Source organism: Manacus vitellinus, unplaced genomic scaffold (assembly GCF_001715985.3).
Source record: "Manacus vitellinus isolate BGI_N305 unplaced genomic scaffold, ASM171598v3 scaffold_5_pilon, whole genome shotgun sequence".
NCBI classification, from domain to species: domain Eukaryota; kingdom Metazoa; phylum Chordata; class Aves; order Passeriformes; family Pipridae; genus Manacus; species Manacus vitellinus.
In genome coordinates, this window is record NW_021940682.1 from 32,299,552 (window position 1) to 32,319,954 (window position 20,403).

At 40.1% G+C, this 20,403-nt stretch overlaps 1 protein-coding gene across 3 annotated transcripts; it reads right to left on the minus strand.

Annotated features, from left to right (window-relative positions):
- Nucleotides 1-853: 853 nt before the first annotated feature.
- Nucleotides 854-17,950, minus strand: MDM2 (MDM2 proto-oncogene). Of its 3 annotated transcripts, XM_018080401.2 has the most exons (11): nucleotides 17,775-17,950; nucleotides 17,611-17,683; nucleotides 14,847-14,921; nucleotides 14,355-14,488; nucleotides 14,147-14,196; nucleotides 12,818-12,885; nucleotides 12,574-12,667; nucleotides 10,145-10,305; nucleotides 9,005-9,160; nucleotides 7,658-7,735; nucleotides 854-6,243 (listed from the first exon to the last, which is right to left on the minus strand). In XM_018080401.2, the coding sequence occupies exons 2-11, from the start codon at nucleotides 17,677-17,679 to the stop codon at nucleotides 5,674-5,676; spliced, it is 1,455 nt and encodes a 484-aa protein (XP_017935890.1). In that variant the 5' UTR covers nucleotides 17,680-17,683; nucleotides 17,775-17,950; the 3' UTR covers nucleotides 854-5,673. The 3 variants fall into 3 exon arrangements, with proteins under 3 accessions (XP_017935890.1, XP_017935891.1, XP_017935889.1); XM_018080402.2 differs by lacking the exon at nucleotides 17,775-17,950 and having other exon boundaries at nucleotides 10,145-10,302; nucleotides 17,611-17,718; XM_018080400.2 differs by lacking the exon at nucleotides 17,775-17,950 and having other exon boundaries at nucleotides 17,611-17,718.
- Between the last annotated feature and the right edge of the window lie 2,453 nt (nucleotides 17,951-20,403).

Here is a 20,403-nt window from a genome sequence, read left to right on the forward strand (position 1 = left end):
GGCAGGCATACTCAGCAAGGCACAAACCAGATCCAGTTACAAAGGCTGGTTTCAGCACTCCCCTGGCTGGGCTGAGATGTTGCAGGCAGGATTAGCAGATTCCTTTTGCCTGGCCAGTTTCGAATCATCCTCCGGGCCCTTTGAAGCTGTCCAATAAACACAAAATTTATCAAGAAAAGCCAGTTAGTACCATCTCCTGTGTTTATTTTAAAACTTTATCTGCCAGTAATTTTCTTACGCAATTTCAAAAGCAAAGCAGAAGAGATTATCTTTGGAAACATCAATCTTTACCTGTATACAGTAAATAAAAAATGCAGGAATGCAGTTAATCCTTTTTAAATCTTTCCTGAGGCACTGCTGTCTGTCACACCAGGACCCACCAGCTGGGCTGTGGAGCTTGGGCATCAGCCACTTACCTGTCTGCCAGCCAGCTGCATTCAGTGTGTGAATGCACTTCAGAACATGAAACAGCATTGCTTATTGGGAATGAGGGCTGCATGTGCAAGATACTATTTTTTAATGTCTTCATCATATCCATTTCAATTTTCTATATTTTCTCACTCTGATCTGCTGTGGGTTGTTTATCGGTCAGAGAAGTGATTAATTATCCACTAAGTCCCACCACTGATAGTTGTTTCTGATCCTGTCACTTATAGCAGAAAGAACTAGAGATGCCTTGAGTGTAAAACCCCCAAAACCCAAGAAATCTGAGAGAAGTCAACAGTTCAGCAGGTGAGTGAGGGCAGAAAGAGTCTGCATGCTGGCTTACAGGGACAAGAATCGGTATGAAAACCAAGTACCAGAACTTCCAGCAATCAAGTCACTGACATGAAAAAAGAAAGAGCACCAAAGAGTATATAAAGAAATCTTTATTTAAAGCTTTTATATGGAACACAGTACTCAGTTTCCCTAGAAAAGGAACAACTGAAAACCAAAAGATAAATGCAACACACTGAAAGTTTTTATAAAGGGATCTATGCACTGTGCAAGTGGAGTGGATACTTGTATTTTAATGGTTACTGACTGTGGTTGTACTTGCACTGGGTAGCCAAAAGGTACACACCATTACAAGCTCTTGAAAGCACGTTCATCTAGGAGTAGTGGCAAAATTGCATAGTTATTTCAATTCACTATGAACTACTCTGTTTAACAGTCATTCCAGCTATGTGTAGTCAGACAACAAAGATTCCGGTTTTAGAAAAGCTATTGGTATTTTAGGTGTTAAGTAATCATCATGTAGACAGCCAATAATTTGGCTCACAACCAAGAACTGTCCTTTAAAATCAGGCTGTTAAGCTAAAGCAACATTTACTCAAAAGGTGAGACAACACCTTTTTAAGAATCACTGACAAATTTTACATGTAGAATATAGATACAGATACACTAGAGAGGCATTCACTTGAAGCTTTCAGTGCATCTGTGCTAAAAATAAAAAAAACCACACACTAGTTAAAAGCAACAATTTTTCACGTTCATTAAGTGCAAGTTTTTAAAAGACACCTTAGGCCTCAGTTTTGTTTTGCTTGTGCAACCTTTAAACAACAAGTAACTCAAGATAAGCCTTTGACTCAGGTATGGAGTGCCACATTGTTAGAACAGATGTAATGCTTTTCACCAATTAACAGTTTGAAGCACTTTTATCCTTTCTAGATCAACCTGCTCCTGGGAGTGGCACAGCACAGCACACGTGGCACACATTTCTGCCATGTGCTCCTTAGGAACACCAACACAAGACTCAAGGGGTGCTGCTCAACAAAGAGCATCACCTTGCAGTGTGAATGTTCAGTACAATCACCTACCCAACTACTTCGGTTTCAGCCTTAAGTACCTCACTTTGCACTTCACTTCCTTGGGTCAAGAGTTGAATTTCAATACTAACAAATAAGTACATACAATAAGTAGGTTTATCATACTTTATTAAAAAGAATAAATGAGAGTTCTTGCACCGTTTATACATTACTGTTGTCTATCTGAAGGAAGATAGACAATGGGCAAGAAGTAAGAGACTAAGACAATTAATTACTGAAAATTGTGTAGTTGCATCCTGTCAGCATCCGGCCTTCCCTGCAACCTTCCTGGTCAAATGTCAAAAAGCAAAAGCCATTACCACCCGTTGCAAATTAACCTTGAAATCTCTCATCGCTGTCCTGCATCTTCCAGACCATCACCCCTGATGTTACCAGCACCAGAAGCAGCCAGTCAGCTCCTTGGCTGTACTCAGGGATACAAAAGCATTCCAAAGGAAAACGAACACCACCAAAATATTCTCACTGTGCTCATGTTGCACCAGCTCCATCTCTAATAAATGTTCAAGTGCAACGCAGAAGTTGTTTTAAGGGACGGAAAAAAGGAAACAAAGCCATAAATCTTTCTGTGCCTTTCTTAAATCTGAATATAATCCGAATATTTCTCTGTATTTTAATGCTACATTTCTTAAATATTTTTCTTGTTATCTACTTAAGTAAGCACACTTATATGACTACACATATGCCAGTAGGCTAATTCAATAAATTAGAGCTCAAAACATTAACTGTGAGCACAAGAATATTTACAAATGGCAATAAATTAAAGATTAAAATGTGTGTGATATTAAATAAGGATCTCAAACACCAAGTAACAACAACTGTCAACAACAACTTTTGTACCAAAATTTTACTGACTTTTGTGCCTCTGCCCAAGGCCAGCAATGTGCTTACAGGCCAGAATGAACAAGGGGGTCGCTGCTCGTGCCCACGCGATGAGGGGGAGGCAGAGCCAAAGGCTCCAGCCTGGGGTCAGGGCCACAGCACTGGGGTCCGTGTGTCACGTACACACCCCTGGGCCCCAGGCACGTGCCTGCCTGCTCCGTCCCTGGTTGGAACTGGAACAGACACCAATACTCATCACTCCCCGATTTGTAGGGCATACACCCAAACCAAGCAAATTCTAGTTGCACTAGAGGTCATTAAGAATAATATTAAGCCAGAAAAATCTTAACTCGAAGTAAAAAGATTTGACACAGTGATTTGCAGATGCAGAAATCAAAATTCCACATTTCCTCACCATTGTATGGATTGGAGGGTATTTCCAGGGCTATTCTCAACAACAGAAGATATGTAAGGGAAGTAAAATTTTAAAGCATAAAAGGGAAAATTCATTATGCTGTATGGTCTCAGTCTATCTTTTGCCAAAACAGAAAGTGTTACTGGGAAATTGCTTTAGAAGAATAAACCTAAAGGTGAGTGATTGTGAACAGCAAGGATCACCACTCTGGCCATACCTCCCTTTCTGAGAGATGAAATATTTTTTTTTAAGTATGGAGATCACTTAAAGGGATTGATTGTAATAGAATAACAAGAGTGGGATGGTACAATTTGTCCCAGTAGGAACGGGGTAAGGGCAGCTGCTCCCCCTGCATGGCAGTTACACAGCCATGGTAGTGACTGCAGAGAAGGGATCACGCTGAAAAACCTTAGACATGGGAGACAGTGTAATGGACAAAGCTTTTTATAGATGAGGCTTTTTAAGTACAGTCCCCATGTTATTGAGCCTTCTGCATATACATGCCTACAGTTTTCTCTCAGCTGCAGATCCCTGACCACAACAAGACCACTGTTTGGTCTCACCTGCAGATGCAACGAAGAGCCTCTGAAAGCCTCAGTGCAGCTAAATAAATAAAATCAAAAATTAAGAAAAATTAATAGGAAGTGTAAATTAAGGCCCTCTATTAGCACCCCTACTTGAAAAAATTAAATATCTACCCAAAAGCCTTCTCCATCTCAGGCTGAAGGATTATCAAATCCCATAAAACCCATGAAGGGTTTCTGCTGACCAAAAATCTTCCAAGAACTTCCAGATACCTGCTGTTGCTTTACAAATTGCAAGGGGCAAGAAACTTGCAATTAAGAATTTGACAAAATGTATACACCTGGGGGTTGTATTTGTTTAGTTAAAATGAACTGCTAGAACTTCAGACACACCAGGATCTTTTAGTGGTATTTAAAAAAAAAAAAGCTCAAATGTACGAACAAAATGTGACTGATCCCAATAATTCAGACTTTACCTATGAAGGTATTTCTCTGCAGGCAAGTCACAACCAAGGATTTACCAAGTCTCTCCTGGACATCTTTATGTCCTTTTCCTAGGCACTTCAGGCATTACCTGGAGGCAATGATAGCAGTAAAAGTCTTTGCGCCAGCACACAGGCATCAGCAATTCTATACTGGTGGCATTGGAAAGCTGTTGAACCTTGGCCTGCAGGATAGTAACACAATGCAATTTCTTCATTTAGGCTACATCTCCATTCTTGGAACTCCCCTGACTGCTTATTTGCCATTCCTGTTGGGCAGATGATTAGCAACTACCTGTAAAAATAAAAGGTGCTAAAATCATACAGTTCCTCTTGTAATCTAGTTTTCCAAAGGAATAAACATCACTCACTGGTACAGAAACTCTCCATGTGAAATAGAGCCGAATGATTTTTACCGTATCCCACAGGAAGATACCAGAGCTTACACACGCTCCAGAGAACTATCTTGGACACCCCCCAGAACCCAGTCAGTCAGCAGACCCCTTGAGAACAGAACTGGTAAGTTTCACCAAGTTTTTGACAAAGTACAGTGAAGGGACAAGAACTACAAGCAGTAAAGGACAGATCCAATGAGACCAATTTTGAGTTCACCTAACACCCCACAATGGATTTTCAGAATTCTTGTGATACAGAAAAGAACAGTTTGACTTGGAAAGACTACTGAATTTAAAGAATGTCTGTGTGAACTAGAACTGCACAGCTTATTTGTTTCTGCAGATGAAGATGGAATTTTTTCTATTTTTATTCCAGTCAATGTTCTGCTGAAGCCAAAAACAACTGCAGAAAATTATTCCCCTAATATTGCCTGATGAGACTCCTCCTTCATTTATCTTGCCTGTTCAAGTCTTCTCTCATGCTCCTAAATTAATAATAAGCATACCTGGGATAGTACAGACCTCCAAACTCACAAAGCATTTAAAATGTCAGTTTCTTAAGACATTTAAGAGAGAACTGTGTGACTGAACTTGGAACAATGACTTCTTAGGGGGACACACAGCCCTGAAGTTTACAATGCACACTAAAAATAAAAGACATACAATACCCTTCTCTTTTTCCAAAGCCTTAAATTATCTTCTATTACATTTTTCTCCACTTCCTGGTAAGATCTCCCCCATAATTTGCCTACTTGGAGGAATTTAAGACAAGACTATTTATTTTATTGACTTATTCAGTATGGTCTGATTGAGCCTGTTGTCTTCACCAGGCAACAAATACTGGAACCTGGAGAATCTTCTACTTTTTTAAGATGAGGAACTCACATAAGTGAATGCTTCAACATGTGTCTCCTCTCACAATCATTGAACTGAGGTTTTTAATGTGTGTATTTAATACAGTAAAAGAAACGTCACTAACTTGCATGGAACATTAAACACCTGGAGAGGGAGGTGATTTACAGAACTTGGTTATTTCTACTGACAAGGATTGAAAATCTCCAAGTTTGAAAATCCAAGTTGATTTATGACTATTGGGCAAACCTCTGAACAACGCCAGTGCATTTATGTCAGCAATTGTTTTTCATACCAAATGTAAAGAGACCCAAAATACTAATTTTCCAATAAGCATACAAAAATAGTTTCTCTTGCAGCTTTCCAGTCAACATCCACCTAACTAAAATAAGTTAGTACAATCATTTGTATGGGTTGCCTGCACACTGGGCAGGGCTTGTTCCTCTTCTTAAGCTTTTTTGCACACGTGAAACATGACATGAGGTGTCCTGTTTTGCCGTGTACTATGCAGCCATTTTTAGGTCTGCTCTGACATATGACACAGGGCTCTATGCTGGTAACAGGCAGACTGGATTCCAGGTTTTCCTCTTTGTCTTGCATTTCTCTCTTCTCAGGTTCCTTATAGTCCTCCTGACTGCTACAGAACATGCTGCTTGATGTTGATGGCTGGGAATAATCTTCACTTTCCTGGGACTCGGAAATTTGTACTACTTTCTCCTCATTCTCATCCACAGCTGGTTCTTTATCTTCAGTCATTTTTGTTTTCTTGCAGTCAGGAACATCAAAACCTTCTTCAGACTCTGCAGGGAAGGAACCTTCTGATTTGCTCTTTTCCAATTTCTCACTCTTTTCATCTGGAAGCCAATCCTCGCGTAGGGCCCAGCATCTGTGGCAATGTCGTGGGAGCGGAGGATTCATTTCGCTACATTCAGGACACTTCCAATAATCCTTTAGTGAATTAAAGGTTGGAACAGCTTAAGCTACTTGGAACACTTACAACTGAAGTATTCAGAGACTGTAAACAATTTACTACTGTCAAAATAATAATTACGTTGAGCTATTGACTTGTTTATAATTTTAAAATGCCATTCAGTGTTTGGCCCCATTTTACAGTTCTAGATTACAATAGTTATTTTAAAACAACTCTTGATTTTCTTTCTTTTTGCAGTAGGTTTGTGACTAGAACAATAACAATTTATTATTTCTTATGTAAAACTGCAGAAGCCAGACCACAAAAATCTTCAGAGAACCTCACAAAAAACTTCTAATAAAATGGTCACCATTCCTCTTCTTTTTGAGAATGGACTTCTGAAATGGGAACTACTCAGGACTGAAGGGACCTTTCCCCTGTAGGATGTTAAGCTGTTGGTGTGCAAAATGGCCATGTGAGGGCACTCTGACACAGAGGTACAAGAGAAAACACCAGCCAATAAAAAAACAGAAGTGAAAAAAGCGGGGGGAAAAAAAAAATCTTGCATCACCATCTCAGTGGATACTCTATAGACTACACTGAAAATAAGCCACTATATCTTGTTAAAAATACATTTAATTCTTGGAAGTAATGCAAGCCTAGGGGGAATCAAAACGTAAAAATCACCCAAAAATTATTTAGATGAGTCCTGAATAACATCAGTAACATCAAAAGCTTAAAAGACCTATTCTAAATCCTAAAAATAACATACAGGCCTCTTTTACCACACACAAGTACTGCTATGTTTTCAGAAGGTGGTCAGCCCTGTCTTTCACAAACAGAATAACGTCCCTCAGTCCTACACAACATCAAGGGACTGGAACACTTCAGACAGTTCTGGAAAACAACTTTATTTAAGGTTCAACTGTGAAAAGCAAATATAAATGAGGTACCCTGCATTTTAATTCTACTGTGTGCTTCAAGACCCTAAGTTTCTTCCCAAACTTCAAAAATGGTCTCACAGAATATAGAAAAAGCCTCTCTTAATTTTATATTACTGTTCTGAAAAAAGGTTTGCCTTCACATCTGTATGTCAGAGATACCTTCATTCAGGATGGACAGTAAAACTAGGTATTCTGATTTATAGGAAAAGTTTTTAAATGTACATGACCAAGATTTTTTCATTTTGTGCAGAAAGTCAGATTTAGGCTTCAAATAATTTCCTTTGGAAATTATTTCCTTTAGGAAGCTTTCTAGTTATAAAAAAATCAAGGTTAATAATTACATGTTCGATAATTAAAATATTGCATTGGAACCTTCAAGCATATAAGAAAAAGTTAATTTGATTCTTAAAAAAAAATTCACTGGTAGCAATAGAATTCATCTATACTTGATCTCTATTCTGTCAGTTCATCCAATTTATGATGTTTTACTTGACAAGTTTTTACTCACAGCTAGAGAAATCTCTGGATCTTCATCAAATGAATCACCATCACTATCTTCATCCTGGTAAATAGTCAGCTGATAAACCTGGTTTAAATGGAAAAAAAATAATGATGTAACTGTTTTCTGGCATTCAATAAAAACCCAAAATATTTTTAACCTTATAGATTTTCAGACAGGGAGCTACTGGAGAGTCTCCAGTGATGGGCCACTAAGATTATTAAACAGATTAGAGGAGCTCCAGAGGAGCCTGGAGAAGGCTCAGGGTAGATGGTGTCTTATCAACGTAAATAAATAGCTGAAAGGAGGGTATACGAAGAGGGAGACAGGTTCTTTTCAGTGGTGGCCAGTGACAGGAATAAGAGGCAACTGGCACAAATTAAAACACAGGAGGTTCCCTCTGAGTGTCAGCAGACACTTTTTACTTGTGGGTGACCGAGCACTGGCACAGTTGCCCTGATCATCTCTGAAAGACTCTATCCTTGGAGATATTCAAAACACATCTGGACATGCACCTGGGCAATCAGCTCTGCCTTAGCCGGGGCTGGGGGATAAGATGATCTTCAGAGGCCCCTTCCAATCTCAGTCATTCTGCAATTCTCAAAACTACTGCTGGGAGCAGCAGCACACCCCAATCCTTTCTTTCTCCAAATTACTGTCTTATCTCGGGGTGCAGCTCTGCAGCGCTACACTACAAGTCGGTGTACATCAGTACAGTCAGTCCATTCAGCCTCTCAAGTACCACAGTCATGTATGTCCCTGGTGAATTCTGCCTCTGGTACTTACCCAATCGTGCCATGAGCTGATGAACCTCTCTAAAGTAACAGAAAACTAACCCAGAAAAAAAACTCCACATAAATTCTCACTTAATTCCTGACGTTCCATGTATCTAGATCTCTTGAAAATTATGGTAATCACAGTTTTACTGTCTTCTTCCTACTAATGAAAATTTCTAAAACTGTGGCTCAGCATCAATATGAAACATTTGTATTCACAGACGCAGATGACTTGGAAGCATCCCTTTGCAAAGAGTTACTAGGTAAGTTTTCATTCAATATCAAGTAATGTCAAAGTCAACACATACTTCTATAACTAAAAATAAAGAAAGACTCAAGTATGCATACTGCCTTTGACTCTAACAGCTAGTGAGTGAAGTTAAACACAGACTTTTCCTACATAGCCTGTTTCAGAGCCTGCAGAAAGCCTCAGCACCGTCTCAGTTACTTCCTGGTGTGTGTATAATGGTGACCCAACTGCACTGACATGTAGTTGGATTTAAGGAACAACTGGGTGCAAATTTTCCCTCTCACCAACCCCCCAAGGTCGAAAAAACCCCCAAGCAAAATAAATACGTACCTCATCATCTTCATCTGTGAGCTCCTGCCCTTCTTCATTATGGCTATAATCTTCTGAATAAATGGACTCAACTTCAAACTCTACACTGAACTGGTCTGAAACAGACCTGTGGTCAAACCAATCAGAGTTTTCGCTTAATGAACTAGCATCAAGATCCTGGGAAAAAAGAGAAAGTACATATTCAACCTCACCAGTCCATATACATAACCATTACTGTTAAAGCAGCTCTTAAGATAAAACTGTGCTACTCAGTTTAGTTAGCTATGGAAGAAATAAGACCAGTGGCTGTTAGACAGTACATCTTCTATGAGATAAATTATAGGTAGGTAAAAATAAAGCTAGATCTGAAAGCCTTTTGTTGACTCTGTAATAAGAGGCTGCAGTCAGCCTATAGTCAGCTTGAAGACTGCAGTTACTGTTTCACATAGGCTCTCCTAAAAAGTGAAAGAACAGATACAGGAAGATGCTGTCTTTTGGCTGCATGTCATTAAATTCTCTGTTCTCATCAACTCTGCTAATCTTTTAATTTGAGACTGTGGCTAAACAGTCTTCCTATAAAACAGGAAGACTGAAGATACGGTATTAGTTCTGTCAATTCAGAATACAGTATGTGACCGGGAATACTGTTAGTTTAGCTCTTCACAGCTTAATCTCATCACAGGTAACTTGCCTTGGTGTTTGTTGAAAACAACAATATGAAACAGTAGAGGCTTGAAAAATGAATACAGTGTATCATCAACATACATGCTACTGAGTACAGTTACCCAGGCTGTACCAGAACTACCAACTAATTCTGAATTATGGAACATCTGTGACTGCTTTTCTTCTCTTAACACTTACTTTAAAACACAAAATATATCTGACAGTTTTTTCAACGCTGTGCCAAGCAGTAAGGGTCTTGGTTTTAAAGAAAACTCAAAGTTAATATTTAAAAAAATTTCCCTTCAGCTTTGTCAGCAGATCTTTGAAAGACCCCACCCACCCACTATATTTTCTTTCATCCTCTTTTCCTTCCTCTCACAGCACTGGAGGCACTGCTGCTTTTAATTAAGATCATGATGTTTTCAGATGCATATTTGCACTTGTGGCATTTGCAAAATTTGTACCATAAAGATATGTTATATTTATACTTTGACTTACGGGAATGGAAAGAGAATCTGTTGAATCACTGCTATTGCTTCTTTCATGGCACAGACCACTGACTACACACCATGAGAGACTTTCATCAAACGTCAACGAAATGCTGTCTGACTTGTGTCGCTTTCTTCTGTCACTATGCAGATCATCTGAAGAATTTTCTTCTGGGCATATTCAAGAATTTTTATTACTCCAAAAACATCTATGCAATGTGCAGTTTTGAATATTCTTAACAGCAGTTTAAAATATAATTTACTTATAAAGAAATCTAATAAGATAACTCAGTATTATTTCTTGAGGAAAAAAGTAAAGGCACCAAAACTTATTCAAAAAGACACAATAACACTGATAAACATGTAAAGTGTGAAACATTCCTGAAGCCAGTATTTCAGGGGCTGGGTTTCCCCACTTGTCCCATCAGTACAGCTTGAGAATAGCAGTATCCACATGCAGGAAATAAAATGATCACAAATTTGGAAGAATTTTTACTCCACACATGACACATTATACCCCTCCTACTTTTATGAAATACATCTTAATTGTCCTTGCTCCCTCTACAGTCAGTAGACAGAAGGGCACTTTCAGAGAGCTTCTGAGTCCATCCCAGAATTTGTAGGGAGACAGAGCAACTAGCTCCCAGGTCACAGGCATACGGAATTCCTTGTACTAAGCAAGGTAAGTTCAGGTTCAAGTTTCAGACATCTGAACAAATTTACCAGTGATTAGTTCCACTATATGTAATTGTATTCACTCAACAAGATTTTTGCAATAATCTGTTATAACTTTCAACTCACACTAGCAAAAAAAATCTTCAAGATATACTACGTAAAAATTGAACTCTGAGAGCATTGCTTTATGTTGTGCCTATTAAGTATGCTTGGTTTGAAGGCAAAAAGACAATGCTTTTTAAATACATCACATTTTGAAACAACCACCAGAAGCAGCATATAAGGAGTTGGAGTGCAGCATTTTAGGGATAGGTAAGTCAAAATTCAGTTCCACTGACTTTTAGAGTGTTTGGTAAGAAACAACTATTAAAAAATGTGCTGTAAACTCAGTATTTAAGTGCAGTGGAGTGAAGACCCCCCAAGATGCCTGAAAACTTGGTTTAACAGACCTCAGTATGAGGCTGCTGCCCCGCCACAGGTGCCTTTTGCACCCACCCTCTATTGCCCAGCCTCTCCCTTGCCTTGCAGAACACACTGTGACAATCCATGAGTCTTCAAGTCTTGAATCTTTCATTGTAAAAGAAAAGAGAACAAAACACTTGTACATACTTTGAGACTTCTCTTACTTTCCCTTGGTGCTTCTTGGCTCAGCCCCTCTCTTTTCTTTTTTCCGCCCTGAGAGCCCCACCAAACTTGGAGCCCCCAGGCCCAAGGGTTGCTCCTGTCCATCGTTGTCCTCATTTAGTTGTCATGGCTCCATGCCGTACTGATACTGTATCACCACAAGGTTTCTATACACTATATAAGGGGCTCCAAAGGAGCCGCTACTATCCCAATTTAACAAGAATAGTGGTTTAAAAGGAAGATTTCCTATAAATTAGAAAAAAAGTGTATAAAAACACTATATTAAAAGAAGTTTTAAAGTTGTAACAAACTAATAAATGGATGTAAAGACAAGAGTTAATAAACAGACCTACAATAAGTAAGCACAACACAGCACCTCATGTGCTCTGGGTCATGCCTAAATATTACAGGTTGTGCTATTTAACCGAGGCTTTCCATCCTTTCACTAGTTTTAGTTACAACATTAAAACGATCTTTTAATTTAGTGCAAACCGCTCAGCAACGCAGCACAGTTTTTGACTGACTGACATAACACTGGCCTACAAGGAACACAAAAAATACTACTCAAAAGCTGAGGAACTGAAAAATGTTCCCAAGCAACTGAAGATGTTCTATGCAGCGACAGGTTATCACTGCCCAGATAATTACTACCACCAAGTCGTGAGGTAAGACAAGTGATGGAACAAACTAATGTAAGAAATTCCACAAAATAGTATTTAAGTAGAACTGTAGAGAACACTTCCACTGAGAAACTTATTCAGGTTTATGCTGACTGGTTTGTTATTGCTAATTATAAAAAGAAACATTTCATATTTTGAAAATGTATTTGCCAGTGATTATTGAATAACCACAGCAAAGACAAAAAGGAGACAAATATGATGTTTAAGTTACCAGATGTTTTAATAAGTGCTTAATGAACAATCAGTTACCTAAACATATCCAAAGTCACTGTAACATGACACTGGAGCGATGCAAGGAATCGTGTTTTTCTTTTGAGGCTGAACATTTTGTTTTAGATAAGCAGAGAAACATGAATACTACTGTCTGTCAGCATCTTTCCAGTCATCAAGGCAACAGAATGTACTTTTTCCCCTAAGTGTTCATGCTACTGAAAGCTCTGCACCATAAATCTGCACATACCAGATTCACTGTGTGTCCTCCTCCTAGAAGATGTAGTTGGTCGGGAAGTCACGTTCGATGAAGTCTGCTTCTCTTCTAACTCTTGCATAGACTCCTGATTAACAGAAATAATGAGTAAACCTGAGCAAGAATGTGAAGTAAAAGGCTAGAATCAACTAATTACATCTAAACCATTGACACTATCATGCAAACTAAACAGAATTTACAACTCAGAACATTTATTAAAATAAAATTAAAGTATCACCTTAAGAACATTTTCTTCTTCAAGCTGAGATCCGGCATCATCCTCAGGTGTGCCACCAAGTGTAGAGTCTGAAACCAAACCAAACCAAAACCCGTAAAACAACATAGCAGAAAAAATTAATTTCAGGTTCAAAAAGTAAATTCTATATAGAACTTAACCCCCAGACATTTTGGAACAATGGAAAAAACCACACTGCTCCTTTGCTTTTCAGGTGTGTGCAGCACCTTCCCTGTAACATTACTGAAGTGGGAACGTGGAGAGAAAGAAGAAATGTCAACCGAAAAGCAGCTCAGAATTTCATTATAAACGGCTTCAAATGAAGGCTGTGCATGAGCTGTGATTCTGCAGATATGAAAGAATACAGGCAGGAAATGCAATACACTTCTTCCTCTACAAAGTGCTTTCTCCTAGCTATCATGTTGTGGGAACACTGAATTAAGAAGACAATTAACAGAAGAAAAAATAGCTGTTGTTGATGGTATATGCTTACTACCAGACAGACCCTGAATTAATAAAGACTCTTAAAAAGAAATTTGAGAGATAAATTTTAGTCTGCAAGCATAACAATAAGGATAATAAAGAGAGCATGTTTCCCATCTTCAGTATTTGAACTTGCCTTTAGGAAGAATCAGAAACAAAGGGTGTCTTAATACAGATTTAGAAGCCAATTTACAAAATGGTTTCCATTGTTTAACTTCTGGTTCACACCCTGTCTGAGGCAAAAATTACAGCTATATTGAGCATTTTTATACTGCAGGACAGATGACTGTATATAACAATTCTTCATTCAAAGAGTGTCTATGCACAGTTATCACAAAGCTCTTTTAAAGTATACAGATCTTTTAAAACAAGACTCAGTGTAGCTGAGGATGACCAGTTCTAAATACATTCCACATTCAGTTTTGAAAATTAAAACAGAACTTTAACAGAAAAAAATGAACAGCACTGGCCCTGACTTTATTGCTGGCACAAGTTCAAGAAGCTAGTTTTTCGTATTAAAATTTTTTATGTTGTTGAGGACTTTAGCTGTAACAAACACAAGCAAATGACTAAGTTTTCAATTTAGTACTCTTTTTGTTCAGCTCTGATTGTGTTTGTTCTGGTTTTAGTCAACAAAATTACCCAAATGTTGCTCAGAATTTTTTTCTCCCACAGAAGAAACAGTGTTTGCTTTGAGTCACTATTTATGACTGCTCTGGACAGCAGTGGGTAAAGCCAAATATCTAATAATGGACAGATCACCGTTATCTGATCACTACCTGCAAGATGTATTATATATTTTCCCTACTGCTGTTTCTCAAAACAAAATGGCCTCCTAAACTAGCTTACCTTGTTGATTGATTGCTATCAGATTTCTGGAAATCATCGAATATAGTCTCCTTAAATGGGAATAAAGAAAGAATCGTTGCAAGTTAGCTACATGGAACCATAGAAGAGAGTTTACCATCTTCAAAGATGCAAAGAGTTTAAAAAGGCCATACGCATTGTGTTCTTCATTATTTCCCAACCAGACTCTCAGAAAATAATCTCATTTTACCTGTGTTCTTTTACTGAAAAGCTTGTTACTCCAAATAAATCCCCCAGGAGATCATTTGCACAGTGTACAATATGCTGCTGTTTTTCATCATATAATTGTTTAGACATAATATATTGTCCAATATAGAATATTACCTGTAAAATAAATGAAATATACAGACATTAAACACCCAGGTTGTTGTTTCAAGATTAAGAGAACAAGCACATTAAATACACTGAAATTTGCTCTTCAAACTCTGAATGCCTAGAACTCCCTTTGAGCTGACAGATTTTCATCTATCATTCCCCAAGAACACTGCTATTCTAATCACCAGAAATTTTTGTTCACGTTTTTGAGAAACTAGCTAAATAACTAGTTACAGCAGGAGAATAAACACATCTTGTCTCAATAATTTCTAGATAAGCTATGAACTACACTGCCCCCCAGTCACCCAAAACAAAACTATGTATCTGTACTCACTGTAGTCTACCTTTAGTGATTAAAAGTTCTCACCTCCTTCATAGAAAAAGTATCCTTTTCTGCACCAGCTAACTTTAACAACTTCAACAATAGTGGCTTTGGTTTAACCTGTGTGGGCAAGTAGAAAAACAGCACCAATTATCCACCAAGAAAACATAACTTATACAGGTTACGTTCCTCCTTCTGTATTAATCTGACATGCAAACACACAACTATATGAAAACAAATTCACAATCAAATTTTTCACTTTGCAAAGTTAAAAAGCAAATAACATGAACAAAATGATACTCAACTTTTCATACACCTTAGCTCAAACGTACATCTTAGCTCAAACCCGTCTTTTGTTGTCTCCTAGTTTCAGCTGGGATAGTTAATTTTCCTCCTAGTAGCTGGTACAGTGCTGTGTTTTTTGATTTAGCAGGAGAATAATGTTGACTACACACTGATGTTTCTGTAGTTGCTAAGTAGCTACACTAAATCAGGGATTTTTCAGTGTCCCGTGCTCTACTAGTGAGAAGGTGCACAAGACACTGTGTGGGAGCATGGCCAGGAGAGCTGACCTGAACTGGCCAAAGTATGTTCAGCTGATCTGAACATACCACAAAATGTCATGGGGTGAGTTGGTCGTGAGGGACTGATTGATGCTTGGGGATTGGCTGGGCATCAGTAAGCAGGTGATGAGCAACTGTATTGTGCTTCACTTGTTTTTCTCGGATTTTATTGCTCTCCCTTTTCTTTATTATTAATATACTTTATTTCAATTATTAAGCTGTTCATATCTCAACCCACAGGTTTTACCTTTTCTTCTGATTCTCTCCCCCATCCCACTGCGTCCCAAGGTGGGGTGGGGAACAAGCAGCTCTGTGCTACTGAGTTGCTGGCTGCACTTAAACCTCAACATGTTGGTAAGTAGAGATTCCTTAATTTGAGCTACTGGATTTGTTTATTAGTTCCAAGTACAGGGCTGGGTCCTGGGGAATTTGGCTTCACTTCTTTAACCATTATATGACTCCCAAAGGGGAGGGAGGAAGGCAAAGCACCTTCATGACTGTCAGGTCCAGAGTGCAAGTCATAAAGCAATATACTGGTCCAGCTCTTTCTGTCTCTTTCTGTGACAGTTTCTGGGGTTTTGGTTTTACATTTGCCAACTGGGCTGCTTTATCTCTGAAGACCTCTCGTAGCTGGGACAAGCACACCCTGTCCTCCCCATCATACTTGACTCATGCCTACCTCCACAATGGCCTCCCACCCATCTGCTGTGCCAGCAGTTTTATCTGCAGCCAGGCTGTGACAATTTCTGAGGCAGAGGATGGAAAAGTTCAACGACAACAACAAAAAAATCACTTCCCCATACATACACCTTTTTTTTTTTCCTTCTGGCCAGAGCAGTGTCCTGATCCAGTTCACTGCACTGTTCCACACAGCTGTGCCAGCACCAGCGCAGCCCATGAGAACCAGATGCAGGGCTGCCATAACTTCAAAGTAAGTGCCTGTGGAACCACTGTGGAACCAGTGCAGTATATTGCAGGGTTGCCCCTTTAACAATGGCATAACCATTCTAGGAACAGGCTAATATTTAGCTATCCTGATATAGTCCATAAAATAAAATATACAAAAAAAAATACTGAATGTAAAAAAAAGAAAATACAGGGAAGTGTGAACAAAATATCACAAGACAAGGAATAAATGCTTAAGGGAAGGGCGGAGGAGGGGAACTTCCCTGCATTTCATTTTAAAGATCTGCTAAAACCAACATTAAGTGTTAGTGTATTAACAAGAGATTAGTTGCAAGAACTACACATAATAAAAACAATAATCAAGCTTATGGACAACATTAGATGTCTATTCACCCCTTCCTAAGGGTGGAATTATTTAGAACATGCGGAACATATTACAGTTTCATAAAGGAAGCAAACAGAAACTTATTAAAGCACTACTGACAGCTAAGCATAGGAAGACAGTTTCAGATCTCTGAATCCACAACTAAGCCCATTTCTACTCCCCAGCCTTCTCTTCCTGACTCCTCCAAGTATGAATTCTTTGGCCTCTCAGATATGACAGTGGACAGTAGCATCACGATATGATGATTTAACAAAAAAAAGGAAAAAAAGAACAAACAAAAAAAACCAACGGTTTTTGCTGTTCTGCTGTTTTGCTTTTTTGAAATACTACTGTAAGTCTACCCTTTTAAGCTTTACCCTTCTACACAGGGCAGCCCCGTCCAAACATCATTGCACATGTGCTGTTTTTAACTCGTCTTTCAGGTATAACAGCCTTCCATTCTCAGGAAAACTTATGCACAAAATCAGGGCAGCAGAACTGCCACTGTATCATGGAAACTCTGGATATGTAAAGCCATAAAAACAAATAAAGACTCTTCTTACAACTTGCTTATGAATTCCAATAGAGGAGAAAGTAGAAAACCTTCAGATTATTTCACAAATAGTACAGTTCGCACAACGGAGATCTTCCACAACTCTTCAGTTATGATCTGTTAACAACTCCCACCATGAAATACTTACCACGATCAAATCGGATGATAAGATCCTTTTTATTAAAAGAAAGCAAAACCCATGGTAGATCTCCAGGAAACAGAGTCTAGACCTAAACCATCACCCTCAACTCTCAACCATGAATAACATTTGCTTCACAATTACAGGATCAGAGACATCACCTTCACCGGATTTCCTGGTTTTTCTGCAACCGGCGCTCGCTGCAAAAAGTGGTCCTTCTAAATTAGCTGCTAAAACTCTGTAAAAAGCATTAAAAAACTCGCGCATCCAACAGAGCTACTGACCAGCGCCTCTTGCTCCGAACCGGTGACAGCGGAGGCATCCGTAAGGGAGGACATCTTGGTATTGCACATTTGCCTGCAATTGAGGGGAGAACCAGCTCAGAACGTGGCACACAGCGACACAACCCGGGCTGGCGGCAGCCGCCACACCGGCAGAGCCCACTCACCTCGGTATCCCGTACAGCCCGCGCTGGGCTCCAGCGGCGGTGTCTGGGTCGAGTCGGGCTGGGCCGGGCCTTATATAGCGCTGCCAGCAGGAGGCAAGTCAGGGCTTAGCTCCGCGCCGGCCCGGCCCGGCCCGACATGCCTGAGCATGACCCGGAGCGCCGTCCACCGAGTCACCGCGGGGGCGAACGGCGGGACGGGCCCGGCGCTGACTCACCGCGCCGCCGAACGCGGGGCCGGCAGGGCACAGGGACAGCGGCGGGGGAACAGCGCCGGCCCCGCGCCCTCGCCCGCCCCGCCCGCGCGCCCCCGCCGCAGCCCCTCCCCAGCGCCGAGGCCGCACGAGCGACAAGCGAGAGCCCCGCCCCCACCCGGCCCGATCGAGCCGCGATCGATCCCCACGCACCGCCAGCCGCCGCCCTCCGCAGCCTGGCGCGCCAGGACCGCGCGGGATCTGCCCCGCAGCTCTACGCGGCCCGCCGCGCCGTGCGCGCCCGCGCCGCCATGTTGGCCTCGCGGCCCGCGGTGTCCAGCGCCCCCTGACGGCGGCGCCCGCGCGGAGGGAGAACCGCGCTCGGGCCTGGCAGCGGCTGCGCGGCGGCCCCTTTGTTCCCGGGGCAGGAAAGGCAAAGGCTCCTGCGGTCGCTCTTAAATTCAGGGACACACGAGTACAAGTGCTGGTTGCCTGGCCAATAGGTAACCACGCCTTTGGATACCGTTTTGATTTGCAGTGGTCGTTTGTGTCTTCTAAGTTGTTTTGTCACTGATATTTAAGAGATGAAATGAGGAGAAAACTTTACACACAAAGAGAATTGGATGCTGTTGTCCTATATTCTTGTCATCTCTCATTCTATAATTTTGTGTATCTTTTAAATGTAGGGTATTTGGAAGTATGTTACTCTCATAGGGACTTAGTAGTTGCTACACTTCAAGCAGAACTAGTTAGTTTTTAATCTGGCTGCCTTTTCTAATTCTCAGGTTTTTTCTTTGTCCATAGTGAAATTTTAAAATTATTTTTGAAGAGTGAAAAGACTTGTTAGAGAACATAAGAGCTGTAGACAGTGTTTAAAGATACGCTAGAGCAGAGGGAGCGTAATGCTAGTTTTCCATGACAACTAACTTGTCCAAACAAGTAGTGGATAACTGCCTGGACTTGTCTGCTGGCCAAATACAGACTCTCAGCAACCATAGCACCTTGTAAAAATTCCAGCAACAGTTTAAATCTAGATATTTGTGTGATGATGGATTTTCAGGATGACTTTGTTATCATTCTAGAGCATAAAGCTCAAGGTCTAGTGAGGGACAGCTGAGAAGCTGCCAGAATTTTGCAAAGCATGCTCACCTCCTGTTAGTACCGGGATTTCAAGGCAAACAGAAATCTATTTGAAGTGGAATGTCCTTCATCAGATCTTCTCCTTTCCACCCAGCATCCCAATTCCTGAGATCCTTAGCTAGCTAACTTCATCGGTAGGAGAAAATTCTGTCTACACAAAAATACAAGAGGATGGAATCAAATGGCTACATTCAATTGATACGTATTACTGAACAGCTGTATTACCAATGCTCAATCGTGTTCTCATGTGGCATGAGAACTATTTAAGTCTTATGCAAAATGCATTTTACTGAACGGAAGCAAAACAAATCCAGTGTTTACATAGCTATCACATTATTGTTCCTTGTCTTCAGCACATTGCAATTTTGCTAAGGCTGTGTGGAAAATTAAGGAGCTTTTTAAAATTAGGAATAAATTTTCTACAGTCCAAGACTTATCAAACTGGTATCTATGACTTTCTTTTTCCACTTCTCTACCAGTGGGCATCTTGTGACAAATGACTTTCAGATTAAATTGGAATTATTTAAATAATAACTTCCCTTACTGATTCATTAACTGCTAACTATAAAAAAATCCAACAATTTCTGCCTAGAATTTTTATCAGTCTTCAAGGACAATATTCTCTCTTTTCTCCAACAGACTAATCTCAAGTAAGGGGAGGCTGAAGGTAGGTAAAATATGCTGTCTGTGCTTGCTTGGGAAGAGAGGGGGATATTTTCTGACATGCAGTGCTGCAACACTTCTGTTTGCTACTCGTACAGCACATGCTGTGTCATCAACATGCATAATTATTTTCTTGTGCTTGATAATTCAGGACAAATACTTGAAGGGCGAGTAATAAACGTGTATAGTTATGAGAGCTGACTTCCCCAATATTTGAAGTTGTAAAAAGAAAAGGAGAAATCACTACAGCAAGGCCCACCTGTGTATTTTACTTACAATGCCACAGAAAATATCTGGAGCAGATGCAGCCCAGCTGCCTTAACTGGAGATAATCACTTTACATTGTGGTTAACTAACGTGACACCCTTTTTAATATAAATTCAGATTCTAATTATAGACATTTCACTGTTAAATGCTTGCAAGCTAAATTACTTTCTGAGATGGATCTGGTCTACCTATAGGGTCATATGCCAGAGGAAAGACCCACCCAAGAAGGGTCTCTGTGCTGCAGGGGTGCCCAACTCAGGTGAGTGGATGGACTGTTAAATGTTCGATTTCAGATTCTTGTTCCTCACTGTAATTCTTTTTTTTTCCCCCAACATGTCCTACTTACCCTTTACTGGCAGCTGTCTCTT

What these genes read in the sequence shown, in the direction of transcription:
- MDM2 (XM_018080401.2), bottom strand. Translation starts at nt 17,679, where the DNA reads ATGTGCAATACCAAGATGTCCTCCCTTACGGATGCCTCCGCTGTCACC. An exon ending in GAGGACACACAGTGAATCTG is followed by an intron (nt 10,306 to 12,573) that starts GTATGTGCAGAT and finishes GAATATGCCCAG; the next exon opens with AAGAAAATTCTTCAGATGAT. An exon ending in ATCCAGAGATTTCTCTAGCT is followed by an intron (nt 6,244 to 7,657) that starts GTGAGTAAAAAC and finishes AATTCACTAAAG; the next exon opens with GATTATTGGAAGTGTCCTGA.